This window comes from Gymnoscopelus braueri, assembly GCF_963280865.1.
Source record: "Gymnoscopelus braueri genome assembly, chromosome: 7".
NCBI lineage: Eukaryota > Metazoa > Chordata > Actinopteri > Myctophiformes > Myctophidae > Gymnoscopelus > Gymnoscopelus braueri.
In genome coordinates this window covers 43,822,080-43,841,734 of record NC_137608.1, presented here as the reverse complement: position 1 = coordinate 43,841,734, position 19,655 = coordinate 43,822,080, and the positions used below count along the sequence as shown (strand labels likewise).

Sequence of the window (19,655 nt, the reverse complement as noted above, 5' to 3'; positions counted from 1 at the left end):
CGTTTAGTTTTCTAGTTTATGGCAAATTGTTATTAAACGTGTGTAGGAACCGATATATTATAACTCTATGGTCAGGTTGGTACCTGTTCTTTTATAACTATGGTAATGTGTACTACTGAACTGTCGCTTGTTGCAACCGTTATGCCCCACCACACAGCATACTCAATGCAATCCTGCCATCTAGTGTTGGATTTATGAATTTCAGCCATGGGATCCACTTTTTAAATGCCAATACAACCTGTAGGGGTTAATCAGACTGATCAATTTAGTTGATTATTAAAAGAAAATCTATTCGTTTTTTGCTTTGATTCATTGATGCATAAAAAATATAAAAATATAAAAATTGTGCTTCTTGATTATTCAATTAACGGTACTAATGCCAGAATGTATATGCTCAGGGCAACCCTTTAAATAACGTTTTCATCCACGGCACCCCTGAATTACATTGTTACTTTACCTACGGTAAGTAAATATGTAAATCTTTCCCCCCTGAGATACAGTAAGTCACAAGGAAAACTTGAGAGAATATCTGTTTCCATTAGGACAGATTGAAAATAACTTTATACTATTCCAAACAGACAGACAAAGGGACCAAGTCCACGGCCAGGCCATCAGGCTGCTTAACAGGCACTGAGCCCTCTCGCCAAGTAAGTCTAAAGCAGGATTTATACTTTGGTGTGTGGCTGTGTTGCATGCTGAAAATAGCAGATCTACAAGCTCACAATGCATCATGCATGCAACTCGTTGAGCTTGTAGATTGGCTATTTGCAGCACACACCACCATCATACCACTTAGCATAAATTAAGCATTATTCTCCCATTACTTTGGTTCTATGACTATGTATATATGACTGTAGATACTCATAGACTTTATGAATATTTTATTATCTGCTGCTCCGTCTTTAATGCATTATGTATATTTGATATTTTTACGCTAGAATTTATTTTGAATTTCACCCTCTCTTTTATACCCGTCTGGTGTAAACTTTGTAAACTGATGTTATGTTCATTATCAGATCAGGGATTTGGAAATTAGTAAAAAATACATCAAATGTTTTTTTTGTAATTATTCCTTGTATTATACAACATACTGTGCCAACCCCCAGTTTGGACCAGCCCCATGCCCTCTTAATTAAATAACAACCAGTCAACCACCATGTGAGTGCTAAACACATTTATTATAAATGATCAGGTAATTGACAGCAATGATTTGTTATTCAGTTAGAATGGCAGAACAGTGCTCTGAAATGTTCTTTAGCTAGCTCAAACAAGGCTTTAATATTGTTGGGGTTTTGTTGCTTGCTAGCAAGTACGGGAATTTCCAAATGACCCAAACACCTGCCTGGGAATTCCTAGTGCTGAGTGCTCCATAAGCGAAGTCTTTTCATGTAGCTTTGACTTTTTATTTTCCGGCAAGTTGTTCGTAGAGTTTGGGAACATAGTCGTCCCACTCGGCCTGGTAGCAGGTTCCGGCCACAGGGGCTCCCAGCCCGTACTTCTTTCTGAAGACCTGGATCTGGAACTTGCCACGGTTGTCTCCGGAGCAGTTCGTCAGGACGGGCTCCGTGCAGGTCAGGCTGTCTGACTGTTCATACACCAGCCACACATACCTGTGCAGACCTGAGGGGGGGTAGCAGAGAAGAGGCTTTGTTTTCAACTGTTCAGCAGCACATGGCGCATATCCAGGTTTTATAATGCAGTTCAAAATTGATGTCAGAAAGAATAAGGAACAAGCAGTACAATCCTCATTATTGTAATGTTTTACTCTAAGGTTACATTTGTATGCTCTCTCCAGTTACAAATGGATAAATGAAAACAGAGGATTTTACAGTGTATTGCCAAATAAGTATGGACACAGTGAATACACAAATAGAATGGTTGCACAACCTTCAAACAAAAATGCACCAACAACAGATTTGGATTCCACTATGGCCTACAGTGCATATACATGGACTAACTGCTCTGTCCACAACAAAAGACAGAGGAGTCGAAAGTCTCTTCATCTATTAAGGTGATTAATTCATTAATTATTAAGGGGATGGATAGATTGAGGGGAGGAGACCAATTGTCAAGGCATTTTAAGCAGCAACAGCAACAACAAAACAAAAGTATTTGCAGTACATGAAGCGCAGAATTCTGTAAATACCATTTATCATAACATTTAGGAGTATATTTATATGCATATAACTCACTTCAGATACATTTTGGATTCACGGGGAATGCTGGTAGGTCACTGGACATTGCGTTGACATTATCACAACTTTCCCAGCTTGATTGCAGCTGGGCACCTATATGGCATGTCCTTCAATCATGTCTCTGCCCTCAGTTTCCTGTCCTCAGTTTACTATTCTACTGTATCTAAATAAACCAAATCTAAACCAAAACTAAAAATATTTAAAGGGGGGAAAAAAGATTCTGGGTTCATACTGAACATGGTGTTTGGCTACACAATGTTTTGCAGTATGAATATTGTGCTGTCCCACCACCATCTCCTATGCTTAACTTATACTTGACTGTGTGCTAAATAGCCGATCTACAAGCTCACAGCACGTCGCAATGTGACGTGTTGTGAGCTTGGAGATCGGCTATTCTCGCCACTAGACGACACCAACTAAGTATAAATCAGGTTTCACTGTATATGCATGTCTACTCAATGCAGTTTTCCTACCAGTGCCTTTGGGCGGACCAGAACCAACGTAGTCGGACATGACACAGCCACTGGACACGTCGTTCCCCTTCATGTTGACCACCAGAAAGTGATGCCACTCCCTTTAATGAAGAGAAAGCACTATTGTTTATCTTAGATGCAGTCAATACATTTTCATCATAGGTAAAGATCCTCCTCAATGTCGCAATGAGTATCTTTGCCACCTTCCTGTGCTGTGGTATCCATAGTACTCAAGACTTCTTGCCCCACAATATGGTACCATACTAGCCACAAGCAACTTATAGGCTATCCAACCTCCAAGTCGCAATTCCCTCCATTGACAGCCCCATTCATGAAACAGAAAAGTCCTATCTGATTGTATTAAATGACGATTAACTCACTAATATTGCACCTCTACGGATAGCTTGGGTAATCCTCTGTGTCCCTGTCAAGCCATTGTTTAAAACAAAATACTCCATTGTCATCAGTTACTCAATGTCCTGCATACCACCTAGCCTGGCGTTGCCAAACTGATCGCGTGGGATCACTCGCACGTTCTCCATACCGTGGAACAAGACGCTCTCCAAAGCCAACACTTGGAAAGAATCTTATGAATTTTTATTTAAAGTTTGGATAGCCTCCAAGTTGCTTGCGGCAAAACCATGCAACAGCCCACTGGCCATTGTTGTCACTTAATGATAAATCACATGCCGTTCGCCACCAAGATGTCTGTGATTGGATTCTATGAATAGTGAGCATTGTAACATACAAATGCAATGCAGGCACTTTTATTATTTTGGCTACAATGAAGTCACAGTGCAGCCTGGCTGCTTGGATCACCTGAATTTGGGGTCTTTCCTGCTGGGGGCATCAGGGTCAGTCAAGGCCAGAGTGTACAGCTTACTGGGGTCACACCCTTCCCACTCTACAGCTGTGGGCCGGTTCTGCACCTGCACATCATCAAAAACAACAACCGTGTAACAGACATGATGACTACTGTCCAAGTGGCCAAAGATGAATTGACTGTAGCTTTGGATCAAGACTATCATAGATGTATTTTATCGAGTCCGATTTTTTTGGCGCTCAGTGGTGGAAAATAACTTCTCAAGTACTGTACTTAAGTAAAAAATTAATTGAATTTTTACTTTACTGTTGCATTTAATTTTTTCTATACTTTTACTTCTACTCCACTACACCTCAGAGGCAAATATTATACTTTTACTCCACTACAATTATTTGAAAACTTTAGTAACTAGTTACTTTGTAGATTTTGATTATTATTACAAAACATACATTTACCACTTTACTTTACCAACCCAATTTAAACTTTTTCAAGTATAGATCTGCTATTTTCAAAATATTTTTAATACATTTTAGACAAACGGGACATTCTGCATAACGACTACTTTTACTTCTGGTCATCGATCTAAGTATATTTTGATGCCAATACTTTTGTACTTTTACTCAAGTACATTTTGAATGCCGGACTTTTACTTGTAACGGAGTATTTCTACATTGCAGTATTTTTATTTTAGTATTTTTACTTTCACTTGAGTACTTTTTACACCACTAGTGGCGCTGGGGAGTATCTCCGTGCAAGTCATGCATTATGAAATGTTCATTGTTGTGTCGTTGGTTTCTAACATTATGCAATCTTTATCACACCCGTCTGATAGAGAACGGAGAATTTAAACACAAAACTGCATATTTCTAAAATGGAGCAAGTGAGCACAGAAGGCCCGCTGGCTTCATTCCATCCATTGTAACGTTAGCCCAGTTAGCTTGGCTTGCTAACATCAGCCCACACACTAACCTGAGTTGGCGTGAGAACTTTGCCCAAGTCGTCGATTTCCAGCGAGTCATACTTGATGGTGAGAGCAGCTGCGGGCTTCTCTTCCACCTCTGTCAGCTCCAAAGGCCCGGTCCACTGGCTCACATCCACAGGCATTGTGTTCACACACTGTGGTGTACTAACACTGTGTACAATACAAACTAGAACGTGCTGCTTGCTTGCAGTCAGATAGACAGAGTACTACCCTAACGCTGCCACTGGAGGGCGCAGTCTGCTTGATGATGATTCTTTTTGGCTGTTGTTCTCAAAGTGGGGTATAGCCATGGTTCACATGACGCTCGTCTGTCACAAACGTGATGGAACCGAAAGTTCCTGGTTTTCGATTTTTTTTTACATATACAACTGTCACATGTACATAAACGTTCAGTTTTCAAATATAAAGTGCTTACCCATGAGCCACGGATGTTACGAGTTGATCCGACCCGCAATAAGTACCCGTATCTCCCGTATTGTTCAATAAAAAGCATTTTAATCCGATCGCCTGCCATTTTCTCCGAATTTTCTCCGATGCTTTCAACTATGCGACACTAATGGTTGGGGAGTGTATTGCACTCTGATACAATACCAAAATAATAATAATAATAGAAAATGGCTGGCGATTGGATTAAAATGCTTTTTATTGAACAATACGGGAGATGCGGGTACTTATTGTGGGTCGGATCAACTTGTAACATCCGTGGCTCGTGGGTAAGCACTTTATATTTGAAATCTGAACGTTTATGTACATGTGAGAGTTGTAAATGTAAAAAAATCTAAAACCAGGAACTTTGGTGACTGTCATGGTATGACAATCATGTTTCAGGGCTAGGTCCAGCCCAGTACATTTTGGACTGATTTAGAAAAAAAAAGAAGGGAAAAACAAATGGAACTTTACAGGTCTGTATCTCTGAGAGGGTACAAATGGAACCAAATGGACCAGAGTTATGGGGGTCCTTGAAATTAAAAAAGTTTGAGAAGTTGAACCACTGCATGGATGAGGTCTTCAACAGGGGGTCCGCGGAGGTACTGCAGGGGGTCCGCGAAATTGTTGTTTGATTAAACAATATTTTTGTTTGAAAAAAAAAAAAAAAAAGATTCCCAAAAATGTCAAATTGTCTTTAAACATAACATGAATCCATAGCAAACATAGATAAATGGAGGTACAATGCACAATAACATGGTATGTTTATACATATTTTGTAGAGAATTTTTTTTTTGCACACTTACTGGGGCAGGTGCGTAGGAGCAGGCAATATAAAACACAATTTTATACATAAATATACAATATATGTGGTAGCCCCCCCTACCCTACGAGGTAGGGGGTCCCTGCTCCATCTACCCATCAGTTTGGGGGTCCCTGGCCTGAAAAGGTTGAAGACAGGCAGTTCAGTTGGCATCTATTAATAACGGTGCATTAACTACCACCTACTGTTAGCTCCATGGATCCAGCCATCCAGGCATGATATTTCTAAGTTTAGTTGGGGTGAGATCCCAGATGGTCCATTGCTAACCCCATGATAAGCCCTCCTAGGGCTGTGGTTTTCAAGGTGTTTTTTTTTTTAAATCAAAACAAATGTAGCCTACATATCCCTGGGTATTAGCATACACAGTCCACAGGACTGGATCATTTTAAATGGGGGGTCCATGTCCTATTGAGATTCACATTGTGGGTGGGTGTGTAGTCTCGACTACACCCTCAATTGTGACTCTCATGCGCACTGCCCTGTCACCATTCTACTTGACATCTATGTCATACGTTCTTGTTTTACTGTACCTTTAACAAGGTGGACGCAGGGTGTGGTTTATCATCTCCAGAGTTTCCGGATGAACGTGCTTTCGTAAACAATGCAGGTGTGTGTGCGAAATCTGGTACGACTACGCGATGGGGGAGATGATGATCACTATGTTGACCCGGTCGAATTCGTTAGGATATAACCTAGTTTTCTTGTAGCTTTTAAAGTTTATAATGGGCTAACTAGTGTCTGTGTGGAGTTCATCTGTGGATCAACTTATATAGTCCCATACGGACAGACTAGTCGGACTGGTTTGGAAGTGCTTTTGTTCATGTTGTTGTTGTGAGTCTGTGTGAGTCTGTGTTGTTGGTCATAATTTGATCATGAAGGTTGTTGCCACGATCGCTGCGTTTCTACAGCTGTTGCGTGTGACAGGTGAGTGTGCGCTTTAGCCAGTGGTGGAAGAAGTACTCACTTGTTTTACTTAAGTAAAAGTCTCAATACTGCAATGCAGAAATACTCTGTTAAAAGTAAAAGTACGGAATTCAAAATTGACTGTAGTAAAAGTACAAAAGTATTCAAAATGTACTTAAAGTACCAAAAGTAGAACTGTAGAAAGTACTCATTATGCAGAATGTCCAATTTCACAAGTTTTCAAATGTATAAAATGTATACAAATATCTTTGTAGCAGATATACAGATCTACAAGCTCACAATGCGACCCGTTGTGAGCTTGTAGATCGGCTATTTTCAAATGGCCTAAATGTAGGCCTATTTAGGTTTGAAGTGGTTAATGTATGTTTTGTAATAATAATCAAAATCTACAAAGTAACTAGTAACTAAAGTTTTCATGTAATTGTAGTAAATTGTAGTAAAATTACAATATTTGCCTCTGAGATGTAGTGGAATAGAAGTAAAAGTACATAAAACTAGAAATACTCCAGTAAAGTAAAAATACCTCAAAATTGTACTTAAGTACAGTACTTGAGTAAATGTACTTAGTTACTTTACACCACTGCTTAAATTTGTTCGCATTAAAAAGGACTATACTGTCCTTTTTAGCTAAGCATTTGCTGCACTGGTTCTATGCCTTGTGTTTTTATTTTTACTTTTATTCTTTTAAGTTGTGTATAGTTGGGGGCTGGGGGTTCTGTCAATGTATATTTTATTAGTATTTCATGTGTGCAATGTTTGTCAAGGTTTTTACTCTGTAGCACTTTGAGATTTGCTTCAAGGTCTACAGTAGTCTGTTATAAATAACAATAATAATTAATTATTATTATTACTATTGTTATTATTATGATCGTTGTTGTTATTATTATTACATAACAGACTACTGTACATGTTGAATGATTATTAAAACAATACAATGTTGTGCTACAGTCTCAGGTCAAAGCGCCAACATAACAGTCTATGGAAGTCTGGGAGAAGACCTTCTCCTTCGGTGTAATGATGGTGATGGATCACCGGTCTACACGCGATGGACGAAAGATGGACGAGAAATCATGAAGAGAGATCACTCTGCAACTGCCGCCGCCTCACCTGGTCAACACCACGCCATAATGGACAACGGCACGCTATGCATCCGTGCGCTCACCGTTGCTGATGAGGGCACTTACCTCTGCAATTCATCATTCAACAACAGCACCGCCACCACCACGCAAACACGAGTTCAACTTCAAGTAGTCAGTGAGTATTTATAGCTGTTTTTGGCCACAGAATGTTTTCGCTGTCCACCACAAGCTTACAGAGGGATATGATGCGTGGTTTTTTTTGCGGTGTACCAACCTGACTGTAAATGCCGGGCACATCTGCGAGTTTCTACAGAAACTGGTTCTTCGGGATTAACATAACTCGCTTGTGGTTCATGCATAGCGACATAGATAGGCCTTTATTTGATCACACAAAAGCATCAACTGTAGCAGATCTGCAAGCTCGAAGCGTTTTGAGCTTGTAGATCTGCTACTTTTGCTATTTTTGAATTTGAACCCTGAAAACTAACAGTTTTGGACATATGAGGTTTCCACCCGACAGAGACGATATATTCTGTCAAGTATAATGTACAATCTATCACCAATAAATGTATGCATGTCATGGACATACATGATCATTACCTAATGCCTACGAATAGAAATATGTACAAACTATCAAAAGTGCATATGAAAATGATGTATGCACAGTGGCACCCTAACTAACCCTATACAACAGTGGGTATATGGATAAATGTACTGTATACGTATAAATTAATATAACAAGTGAATATACACTCTATAAACAATGATGTAGATTGCTATTTTTGTGACACCAATGAATAATGAAGTATTAAACAGGGCTTAAGTGGTTATTCAGACTGATCAATTTAGATGATGATAAAACTTCTCAATTATTCAATTAATTGAAAAAGCAATCGATTGAATAATCGCTAAGAAGATAATCTATAGTTGCACCTATAGTCACTAGCACTCTATAATGAAACAGCACTGGTTACTTAAGGCTGTGTTTTCCGTATGTGAAGAGCTCCATGAGTCATTGTCATTGCACATCTATCTCTTTCAGGCGGTCCATTAAACATATCGGCATCGATCGGTCCTGCCACTGCCTTGACCAACGGGACGCTCTTCGTCAAACGAGGCGCGACTGTGTCCTTCAGCTGCTCGGCCACCTCGTATCCCTCTCAGAGCCTCTCCTGGAGCTTCAAGGGAGGCTCCTCCAGCAACGACTCCCTGGCTACAGGCACGGGATCCTCGTTGGACTTCAGGATAGAGGACATCCAGCCTGGAGCTCAGGGAGAGTACAGCTGCACGGCCCAGAACAGCCTCTCGCATACGAACGCCACCTGGAGCTCCCAGCTGCTGGTCTACTGTAGGTGACTCTCTCATGAGACCACACAGTTAAAGCGTCGTTTATACTCTCATGGATTACAGTTCTCAGTCGCCATTCATGACTGATTTCAGTCATTTGGATTCCATGGAAGTCAGCATGTCTTCTATGGAAGCATGTCACACACCGAAAATAGGCTATGTACAAGCTTGTACATAGCCTAGGTATGTGTCGCTTGCCAAAAAGAACAGCTCTACAAGCTGACGGTGCGGCGCGTTGTTAGCTTGTAGATCTGTTCTTTTATGGCAAGGTACGTCCTTGCAAGATGGAGAATAAATTAAGCTTTAGAGACAGACTTATGTGCTTCTAGTGTTTTTAGTGGCTTTCTGTGGCATAGCAACATTTTGTTGGTCATTTCAAATCTTTGTTTGAGAGAGACTGACCGTTACAAGGACAGAATCTAAAACCTTTTTGTAGTGACAAGAGTGCGAACAAAGAATATAATGAATAATTAAATCTGTACAGATGACCAAAAGTCAGTGGACACCCTTTCTAATTAGTGCGCTTTGTTCCAGTGAATGGAAACCCTAATCCTACAGCAACGATGACATTCTAATCTAGACGATGAGTGTGCTTCCAAATTTGTGGCAACAGTTTGCACACAGTTTGCCTTTTACCTTTTACTCATTTAGAATAACAACCCCCCCTCCCCCCACACGCTCCACACAGGAATGGTTTGTTGAGAGATCAGTGAGGAAGAACTTGACTGGTCTGTAGGGGTGCAGTAATTTATCAAACTAATCGATTATGAAAAACAATTGATAATTGATCATTTTGGGCAAAAATCTTGTCAAACATTTTCAAAATAGTGAAAATAGCCAATCTGCAAACACATCATGATGCGTCTATCAATCTCTATCTCATGAGTCCATCTTCCCAAGTACAGAATTGGAAATCAAATTAGAAATATCCAAACTAACTTCAGACAGATTTAACCCAGATCTCTTCTGTCACAGCCTCGATATTCTTCCAATTCAATTCTAATACTTAGTAATCAATATTCTTCAAAAAACGTTTACTTATTTTAGTCTCCCTACTAAAAAAGATAGTTATATGGACTATTGTCCAATATTAGGACAAAGAACCTATTCACTGCAATTAACACTCAGCAATTTCAAAAGGAAATGTGATGAATGGATTTTGGACCCTATCCCAATATTTAGGGTAAAACAATAGAGATTTCAAGGAAATCTGTGTAATGTGTGTATGGTCACTGTTTTGAGAGTAACTTAGTAAAGAGAATGTTATCTTTAGCTCCAGGATAGGGCTGTGGTCACTTTAATCTGATATGATGGATTGACTTCCTAAATTCCAAACTGTTTCACAACAGTTTTCTTTTTTTGTCTGCCGTCTAGCCAGTTACTGTACACACACGCACGCGCGCACACACGCACACACACACACACGCACGCACGCACGCACGCACGCACGCACGCACGCACGCACGCACGCACGCACGCACGCACGCACGCACGCACGCACGCACGCACGCACGCACGCACGCACGCACACACACACACACACACACACACACACACACACACACACACACACACACACACACACACACACACACACACACACACACACACACACACAGGATGTTGCTTAACTCATGCATGTGATTCCGTATAGAGCCATCAGGTCTGTAATACTTGTATTCTCGTTCTAATATCCTAACATTTGTCCAAAACGTGGGTCAGATGGTAGTAAAGCAATGCCGTATCGCTCTCACTATTTAGGATGAGCACTTTTGTAGAAACCCTGTTTAGAAGTTTGAGAAAAGGGGGTCTGAGAGGGAGTGGGTGTTGCATTGACATTATCAAATAGGCAGGTCACAGATTGACCTCCTTCTATCGTTGTTGTCGGGCAGAAACCTTGTATGTCTTTTATGGTTTTCATAAATGAATTCCTTTGTCCTTTGACAGTGTCACACAAAAGTAGCAAAAATATCCAATCTACATGCTTACAAAGTGTTTGTGATGGGTTGAGAGTAGAAACATTTCAAAAACTTTGCCCATAACAATTTACCCAAGCTTGGGATGCCGGATTGAAAGTAGTTAAGTCTGTCAGTGGCTTTTATAAATATTTAACCAATGGAAAGTATTAAACAAGAGCTTTTGACTAAATAATAACTACATTGAAACCAGTTGGAACACAGGTTCTTTTTTCCATATCCTGAAAAGTAACGGGTTTGGACATATAAAGCTTCCACCCGACAGCAACAATATGCCAGTGGTTCTTAAAGTGGCGTCCGGGGTCCTTAAGGGGGTTCCAGGGGGTCCCCCCAGGGGTCCTTGAGGGGGTTCCAGGGGGTCCCCAGTAAAATTGGTTAATATAGCTTCAAAATCAGTTTAACCACTTTAACCCTATTTTACTAAGGCTGTTCTAAGGCTAATAACTGATCTACAAGGTTACAACACGTCGTTGTAGATCTGCTATTTTTTTTTTTTAAAGTCTTGAAGATTTGTGAAAAACTTTGAATCAATTTGAAAATCTTTAACAACACAAATGTCTCATGGGGTTCCCTGGGACGAAATATTTTTAGATGGGGGGTCCGCAGCCAAATACATAGTGAAATCAGCTCCTTGTTTTGTCTCACCCAGATACCCCAGAAAGGCACCCTGAGTGCTTGTGGCAGCTTGATGAGGACCCCGCCCATGTCCAATTCACCTGCAGCTGGCTGGGGGCTTACCCCACGCCCACACTGCGCTGGGGGGAGAACCATCAGGAACCAGGCCATCACCTGGACGGCCATCTCTATGTCTCCGAGCAGAACGACAGTTTGACGCTGGTGCTCAACAGAACCCTGCTGTTCGACGGAATGACCCTGAAATGTGAGGCAGAGCACCCAGCGCTTCACCCGGAACACGAGAAGAACAGCTGTCTGTTTGTCCTCGGTAAGCATGTACTGTACCTATAGATTGTAAATTGCAAGCAGTGGTTCCTCGCGACACATTGTGAGCTTGTAGATCGGCCATCCTCGAATAGACGAAGTAATAAAATAGGGCTTCATTGGTTAATGTATATTTTGTATTAATAATCAAAATGTACAAAGTATCTTATTTTCAAATAATTGTTGTGGAATAAAAAGATGTAGTGGAGGACATGAAAGGACATACCCAAGTAAAGTAAAATTACCTCAAAATTGTGCTTAAGTACAGTACTTGAGTAAATGTACTTAGTTACTTTCGGACACTGTCAGTAAACATGTTGCCATACCTTCAAAAACGTGTCCCATGACCAGTACAGGACGAAGATGTGTTGAATGATTTATGTACTTTCCACTTGAGTGTAAACCTCTGACCACCGAGTCTCTTTGAGACTCCCAGAAATGTCACCCACCGTGAAACCATCCTGGAGACACACACAATCATTCAATTATCATCCTTAATTTTCTTTAATCGGTTTAAACTCTATAGATTTTAATCAAATGTATTATCAAAGATAGTGAAAATAGCAGATCTACAAACTCACAATGAGATGCAACGCATTGTGAACTTGTAGATTGGCTATTTTCACTATCTTTGCGTGACACCGTTGTACAACAATGTCTAAAATAGGCTTAAGTGCTTAATCAGACTATTTTGATTTAGTCGATTATTTAAAAAAATCTCCTTTTTCGCATTGATTCGTTAACATGCATCTTGATTATTCGATTAACCGAATAATCACGTGTCACACTCACTAAGAACATATTTGATAGTTGCAGCCCTAATTGAGTGATTAGTTAAACTGTGGATATGTTTTGCAAATGAGAATTCTATGAGGCGTACAGGTTTCATGTAATCCTTACCCGCTATATGAACCTCCTACTAAATAGACGGCAGCCAATATCATTGACGTAGCTCCTGTCAAGGGGCTTCCACCATCTGTTTGCTGCTGTAGCGTAACTGTATGGAGGCCTACTGGAGGCTTTGATCAGCGTCCGCTCTAACTCATAGTTACGTCAAGCAGTGTACACAACCATCCCAAGTTGATTGCAGTATTGAAGCACTAGTGTACACAGAAAGGTTGGCCACGGACACACATTTGGCCCCATGCCAAAACAAGTCAACGTTTTGGCATGGGAGCGTTTGGAGTGAACAGTGAGTGAGTCATTCAGTGCTGTAGGTCACAAGACAAGGTTATGAAGACATGACTTGAACAATCAGAAGGAGACGAGCTATATCTGCTTTTTGCCTCACTATTTGTCGTCTTGTCTTTATCCCAAGATGTTCCTGAACATCTAATTTAATAGAAAAAAAGCACACATTGCACATATTTATCACCTCGCTCTGCATTGATTTGTTGAAAAAGGTCTACATTGTGTGGGAATTGCCTTTTTTTTCTATGGAACTGGATCTTTTGGGGATCTGGTTCTCTGCAATATATCTATATTTTATCGATATTGTGATATAAGACAAAAAAACTAACAACAAATGGCATATGTTAGCTACAATCCATAGGTTTTATTTATACATGTTTTAAATGTGTTTATTTGACAGGGACAATGCCCAAAACATTGTATCAAGTTAAAATAACATGAGACTGATGACTCATGTAGGGTTTCTATCCAAGGCTAATTTGCATACCCTGTCCCTGGTTAGGCTTTTCTACAACAGATGCAAAGAAAATACTCAGTTAAAACATACAATTACAATAAACACATGAGAAGTGATCTGATTAAAACAAATGCAAAAACAACAACAACATTCCCAAAATGATCACACAATAACCCATAAAAGCAATGACATTCTTATCAGTATAAAATAATGATGTGCGTTGTCTCTCTCTCCTGACGGAGGGAGGTAATTGCAATGGTGTCTGAAGAACTACAATAAATATTGTGGGGCGTCAAGTTTTCCGATATGTCATGCCGTCTGCTCCAAATTCCTAATTCTTCAATGGAAGTGTAGGTAGACCACCTACTAAAACTGCAGATGTTGTAGTTATATCGTATTAACATACAGTATCTCTAAAACAATGGTTTATTCGTTCAAATAAGTCCCAGGCAGTGGTGGAAAAAGTACTCAAATGTTTTACTGAAGTAAAAGTATCAATACTGCAATGTAGAAGTACTCTGTTACAAGTAAAAATCCGGAATTCAAAATGTACTTGGGTAAAAGTACAAAGGTATTGAAGTACAAAAATGTTTGAAAATGGCAGATCTACAAGCTCACAACGCGTCGCGATGCGACGCGTTGTGAGCTTGTAGATCGGCTATTTTCAAATAGCCTAGGAATAAAATAGGGCTAAAGTGGTTAATGTATGTTTTATAATGTAATAATTTATATCTGCAAAATAACTAGTAACTAAAGTTTTCAAATAATTGTTGTGGAGTAAAAGTACAATATTTGCCTCTGAGATGTAGTGGAGTAGAAGTAAAAGCACAGACAATTGGAAATACTCCAGTAAAGTAAAAGTACCTCAAAATTTTACTTAAAGGGATATTTCACTTTCAAAAAAACTTTTGGTCATTTTATCATCTACTCAGGCCTTTGTGAGCCCCCCAGACAGTTTTTAACTTGCTTGATTCATTATTTAGATATTTGATATTAATTTAATCAGACACGCCCCCTTCCTATACAAACCCATTGTAACTTCAAACTTCATTTTAACCATGTTAGATTCATCAAAAACACCCGTCCTTGGTTCTGGTGACTCATCCTGCCCTCCTAATGCGTGAGGGGGCCGTGTTTTTTCAATTACTTTTTTCATTTATTTTTTATATTTTTTTTGGAAAATGAAAAAAAAAAATACAATAAAAAAAATTAATAAAATAAATAAAAAAGGTAATTGGAAAAACACGGCCCCCTCACGCATTAGGAGGGCAGGATGAGTCACCAGAACCAAGGACGGGTGTTTTTGATGAATCTAACATGGTTAAAATGGAGTTTGAAGTTACAATGGGTTTGTATAGGAAGGGGGCGTGTCTGATAAAATGAATATCAAATATCTAAATAATGAATCAAGCAACTTAAAAACTGTCTGGGGGGTTCACAAAGGCCTGAGTAGATGATAAAATGACCAAAAGTTTTTTTGAAAGTGAAATATCCCTTTAAGTACAGTACTTGAGTAAATGTACTTAGTTACTTTACACCACTGGTCCCAGGCTGTACCTGTACAGTGGAAAGCAATGATTTGTGTGAAGTCTGAACGCAGGCCGATGTGTGTTCCCTCTCTAGAGCCTCCGTTCCCCGATGGACAGCCTCTGGAAACGGCGCTGGAGGGAACCGACAAGACCCTGACCTGCACCGAGGAACGCTCGCTGCCCCCCGCCAACACCACCTGGATGAAGACCGCCCAGCAGGTAGCACTGTCACCATCATGACATTTTAGTGTTGATAAATTGTCAAACAAATATTTGTGTTTTTGGCATTGAACATATAAATCAAAATATGTTTGCCTTTTAGGCTTCGGAAACTAAACTTGCACAGGGCAGATATGATGAATAACTAAAATATACCAAGAAATTACTGACAATGACCTGTACCAATTGTCAAAATAAATACCGTACTATGGCCAATGGTCATTTATTTAATAATTGTATACTTAAAAAAATAGTTGAAATAGCAAAATAGCTAATAATATATTAGCTATAATAATAAAATAATTTCAGCCATTTTTGCAACAGATGAATTTATACAGCTGAATGGAAGCCATTCTGATGACAGTGCAAAAATAATCACGATTATCTCCCAACAATCGGCAGGAAGCCATCGTGCCCGGGCCCAAGTACATCCTGTCTGTGGAGGGCCCCGCCCTCAAGCTGACCATCGTCAACGTCACCAAGGACGACGAGGGTCTCTACTTCTGCCGCAGCGAGAACCCCCTGGCCGTCCGCGAGCTGGAGGTCTACCTCACTGTTAAGAGTGAGTTACTCGTGTTACACGTGTGTGTGTGTGTGTGTGTGTGTGTGTCGTATGTTTTCTCATGCCAATAAAGCCCTTTGAATTGAATTGAATTGAATTGTGTGTGTGTGTGTGTGTTGGAGTTGGAATTATGCCTGATTTATACTTGCACAACTGTGTTGTGCACTGAAAAATAGTAGATCTACAAGCTCACAACTGGTCGCAGTGCGACACATTCTGAGCTTGTAGAGCGTCTATTTTAGGCTTTAGGGTTAATAATGGCAACCAAAAAAAGGTATTTATAGTAAGTATAGTAATACAAATGTGTGTGTGGGTAAGGGTGTGTTAGATGGAAAGCTCTCAAACATGGTCTCTGACACGCATATGCAAACACCCACAGAATGCCACTTTTACACTCTTCTTTACATACAGTAGGTCTGCTTGTGCATGTGTTTGCAGAGCAGTCAAGTCAAGTGATATATATTTATATAGCACTTTTCATACAACAGGTGAGCAGACTAATGGGTTAGTACCGGCATTCAATCAGTCATTTTGTTACAGCTGGAGAACATGCACTGCTGGCCTTGTTCAGGAAACAGACTCGTTGACACAGTGCAGCAGGATCTGGAATGTGTCAAAGTAACATAATTGATTATTTCCGGGTCTTATAGAAGGGTCTGTGATTGACATAAGACATGAAAGAACTAGAACTAGTTTGGTCGGGACATTATTTGACATTTTTTTACCAGTATCGGCAGTTATGCAGCTGACGAAACCTAATCATACATATGAGTGAAGGCAACACAAAGCCAGTCAATACAGGGACAGGTTGCAGCTCACCCCCTCCCGGAATGTTGACCAACCTGTCGGCTCTCTTTACGTACACAATACACGTGTGCACACGCACATTCATATCCCTTTTTTTTTGTGTGTTGCTTTGTCTCCGCAGCTTCCGCTCCGTACTCGGGAGCGATCATCGGAATCTTTCTGGCTGCGTTGATCGTAGGCTCAGGCATCATCATAGCTAAAACGCTCTACTCCAGCCGGGACCGAATTTGCCTGGGTAAGGTGGCTTAACTTGCACCCCATGATCCCGATCACACCGCCAGTGGTGGAAAGTAAACTAAGTACATTTACTCAAGTACCAGTACTTGAATATTTCCATTTTTTTAATACTTTATACATCTGCTCCGCTACATCTCAAAGGCAAATATTGCATTTTGTTACTCCACTACAATCATTTGACATCTTGACATTCTTGGTTTAGAATATTAATAAATACATTAACCACTTGTGCCCTATTTTATACTTAGGTTATTCGAAAATAGCTGATCTTCAAGCTCACAACGCGTCACATCGCTTGTGAGCTTGCAAATCTGCTATTTTCTAAAATGTTTTACAAATCTTGAAACATTTTTGAAAATAATTGTGAAATGGGCCAAAGTGCAAAGTTATTGGCATCAAAATGTCCTCACAGTTCCAAAGTAACAGTACTCAAGAATGGCCCATTTCACAATCTTATTAGTGGATTGTAATTAGTAATGTATTCATGAGTTAATCTCGTTAATGTTGCAGCTGGTAAAGGTGGGGCTGATTACTTTATGTGCTGCCTCGTAGCTTAATTTATAATAATAATTAATTAATTGCTTATTTTTTTGTATGAATAATCACAATCTGCAAGGTTAGTTGTGGAAATTATAATACGCACTTTAATAATTTCATAGAGTGAGTTGCCTATTGTGTATTCATCTTTTTGTTTTGTCATTGTTATGCAAAAATTTATTAAGCAAAAATTTAAACAAACTTGATTTAACAATTGCTATTCATATTTCCATTGCAGGGAGCATCTTCGGGTGAGTTCCTCACATTTACTAATGCAATACATAATATATAATATATAATACATAATATTATGCATGATTCCCATGAAAGATCAAATAACATCATGCCATGCTAGTTGTGTTACCAAGGAACATTCCTCCTTCTAGCTACCTAGTTCACCTGCAGTATTCTATACAGTAAAATATTTAGTGTTCATGTAATTAACACTGAGTGTGTACAAATGGAACCAAATGGAGGACCCTTGTTGGTCTGTGTGCAAATCTCAGAGTTAAATTAACCCTCTGTGTAACATCCTAACTGACCACCTGGTTCTCTAGGCAAGTGGAGGATGATGGGGGAGATGTACTGAGCCTGGTGGAGTCAGAAGAGGAGGAGATATTTCAGGGCACGGTGCCCAGGCTCCCCCCTCTGACCAATGGAAACCACACAACGATGGTCCAGATACACCGCATCCCATCTAGTAAGACACCGTTTCGCAAACAATGGGTCGGGGACCCATTTGTATGGGTCGCGGGTCGCGAGTAAATATCCCTTCTTTCATGTTCCCTACTATTATTATTAATATTATTTTTTATTTTTTAAATAGCAGATCTACAAAATTGGCTGCTGTAAATAGCCGATTTTGTAGATCTGCTTTGTATTTATGTAATGTTTTTTGAATAGGTCTTAATTTGGTTAATAATGTACAAATTGATCCTTTGGGTCTCGAGCTGAAATGGTTTGGGAACCCCATGCCACATTGCCATTGATTTTCTTTCGCAGTACGATTTATTATTGTGAAATATGTATGAAATACAGAATATAAAATATATTTTGTGTATTTAGGTGAACATGAAGACACAGAAGTTGCTGAGACAAGCCTGCAGCGGCAAGAAGATACAGTACCCACAGAAGAAGCAGCAGATCTTGTAACATTTTAGTATCGGGTGGAAAATGATCTTATAAAGGCAAATACCTTTTAATTTCTACGAGACTGTGAACAGAATTGGTGGGAGTTGTGTGTAAAGAATAATAATTTACTGCAAGTCTTCTTTTTTAAATACGTTTTTATAAGTTTATTGCTATGATTGGTAGTGTGTGCAGATATTTGAATGTGGTGTTCTAATGTTTAGGACCATAAAAATGAGTTGTTTAAAAAAGTGGTGAATGCATCTATCTGTTGGCTTTTACAAACATCACATCATTCAGAAGATGTGGGCTGGGTGCATTAGCTACTGTGATCTTTCTTGTTAACATTGGTGCAAGGACATATTTGCACTGTTGTAATGGCATAAGTGAGTGATTCTCAAGGTTTTTAGGAAACGCTGTAGGCAACAAACCCCCATTTGATACATTATTATTTATTATTATTATATTATTTTATTTTCCTGGGAGCCCAATACACTGTAAAATCCTCAGTGCTTATTTGACTCTGAGACGGCACAAATGGAACCAAATGGACCCTTCAGAGCTACAGACACAAAAGGGTCCATTCAGACCCTTTTGTCCCCGGACCTGACAACTGCCATAAGTGTAACACCGACATTGAACACGGTCTTAAATTAAGTGCAGTTTGACTGAAGAACATATTAGTCAACAAAAACCATGCATGATTACATACAGAGCATTTTATTCAGTCACAACATGCAAACAGGCAGCAAGTGTCTTTATGTGTTTTCCCAGCTGACGGGGGCAAAAATTTGCAAATAAAATGTACTGTTCCATTCCATGGATGAGTTCACAGAGAGGGCTAGGTGTAAAGTTACAACATTGCAATTGCAGACTGTTCTCGTATAGATGGTCAATGGCAGAGCGAGATGCATCACACATAGTCAACATACTCTTGTTTCTTTACTATCTCAACCACAAATGGCAACTGTAGGCTGAGGTGTGGCATGCACAGACATAGC

General features: G+C 39.7%; 2 protein-coding genes across 2 annotated transcripts; one reads left to right on the top strand and one right to left on the bottom strand.

Annotated features, from left to right (window-relative positions):
- Nucleotides 1-1,159: 1,159 nt before the first annotated feature.
- pebp1 (phosphatidylethanolamine binding protein 1) lies at nt 1,160-4,661 on the bottom strand. Its single transcript, XM_080433280.1, has 4 exons — nt 4,461-4,661; nt 3,488-3,597; nt 2,669-2,769; nt 1,160-1,620 (listed from the first exon to the last, which is right to left on the bottom strand). The coding sequence occupies exons 1-4, from the start codon at nt 4,593-4,595 to the stop codon at nt 1,403-1,405; spliced, it is 564 nt and encodes a 187-aa protein (XP_080289406.1). The 5' UTR covers nt 4,596-4,661; the 3' UTR covers nt 1,160-1,402.
- Nucleotides 4,662-6,272: 1,611 nt separating this feature from the next.
- Nucleotides 6,273-18,905, top strand: vsig10 (V-set and immunoglobulin domain containing 10). The gene is made up of 10 exons (XM_080432715.1): nt 6,273-6,646; nt 7,595-7,900; nt 8,768-9,073; nt 11,698-11,991; nt 15,259-15,383; nt 15,786-15,945; nt 16,874-16,987; nt 17,765-17,777; nt 18,084-18,226; nt 18,592-18,905. Exons 1-10 carry the CDS (start codon nt 6,595-6,597, stop codon nt 18,684-18,686), a joined length of 1,608 nt encoding a protein of 535 aa, XP_080288841.1. The 5' UTR covers nt 6,273-6,594; the 3' UTR covers nt 18,687-18,905.
- The last annotated feature ends 750 nt before the right edge of the window (nt 18,906-19,655 follow it).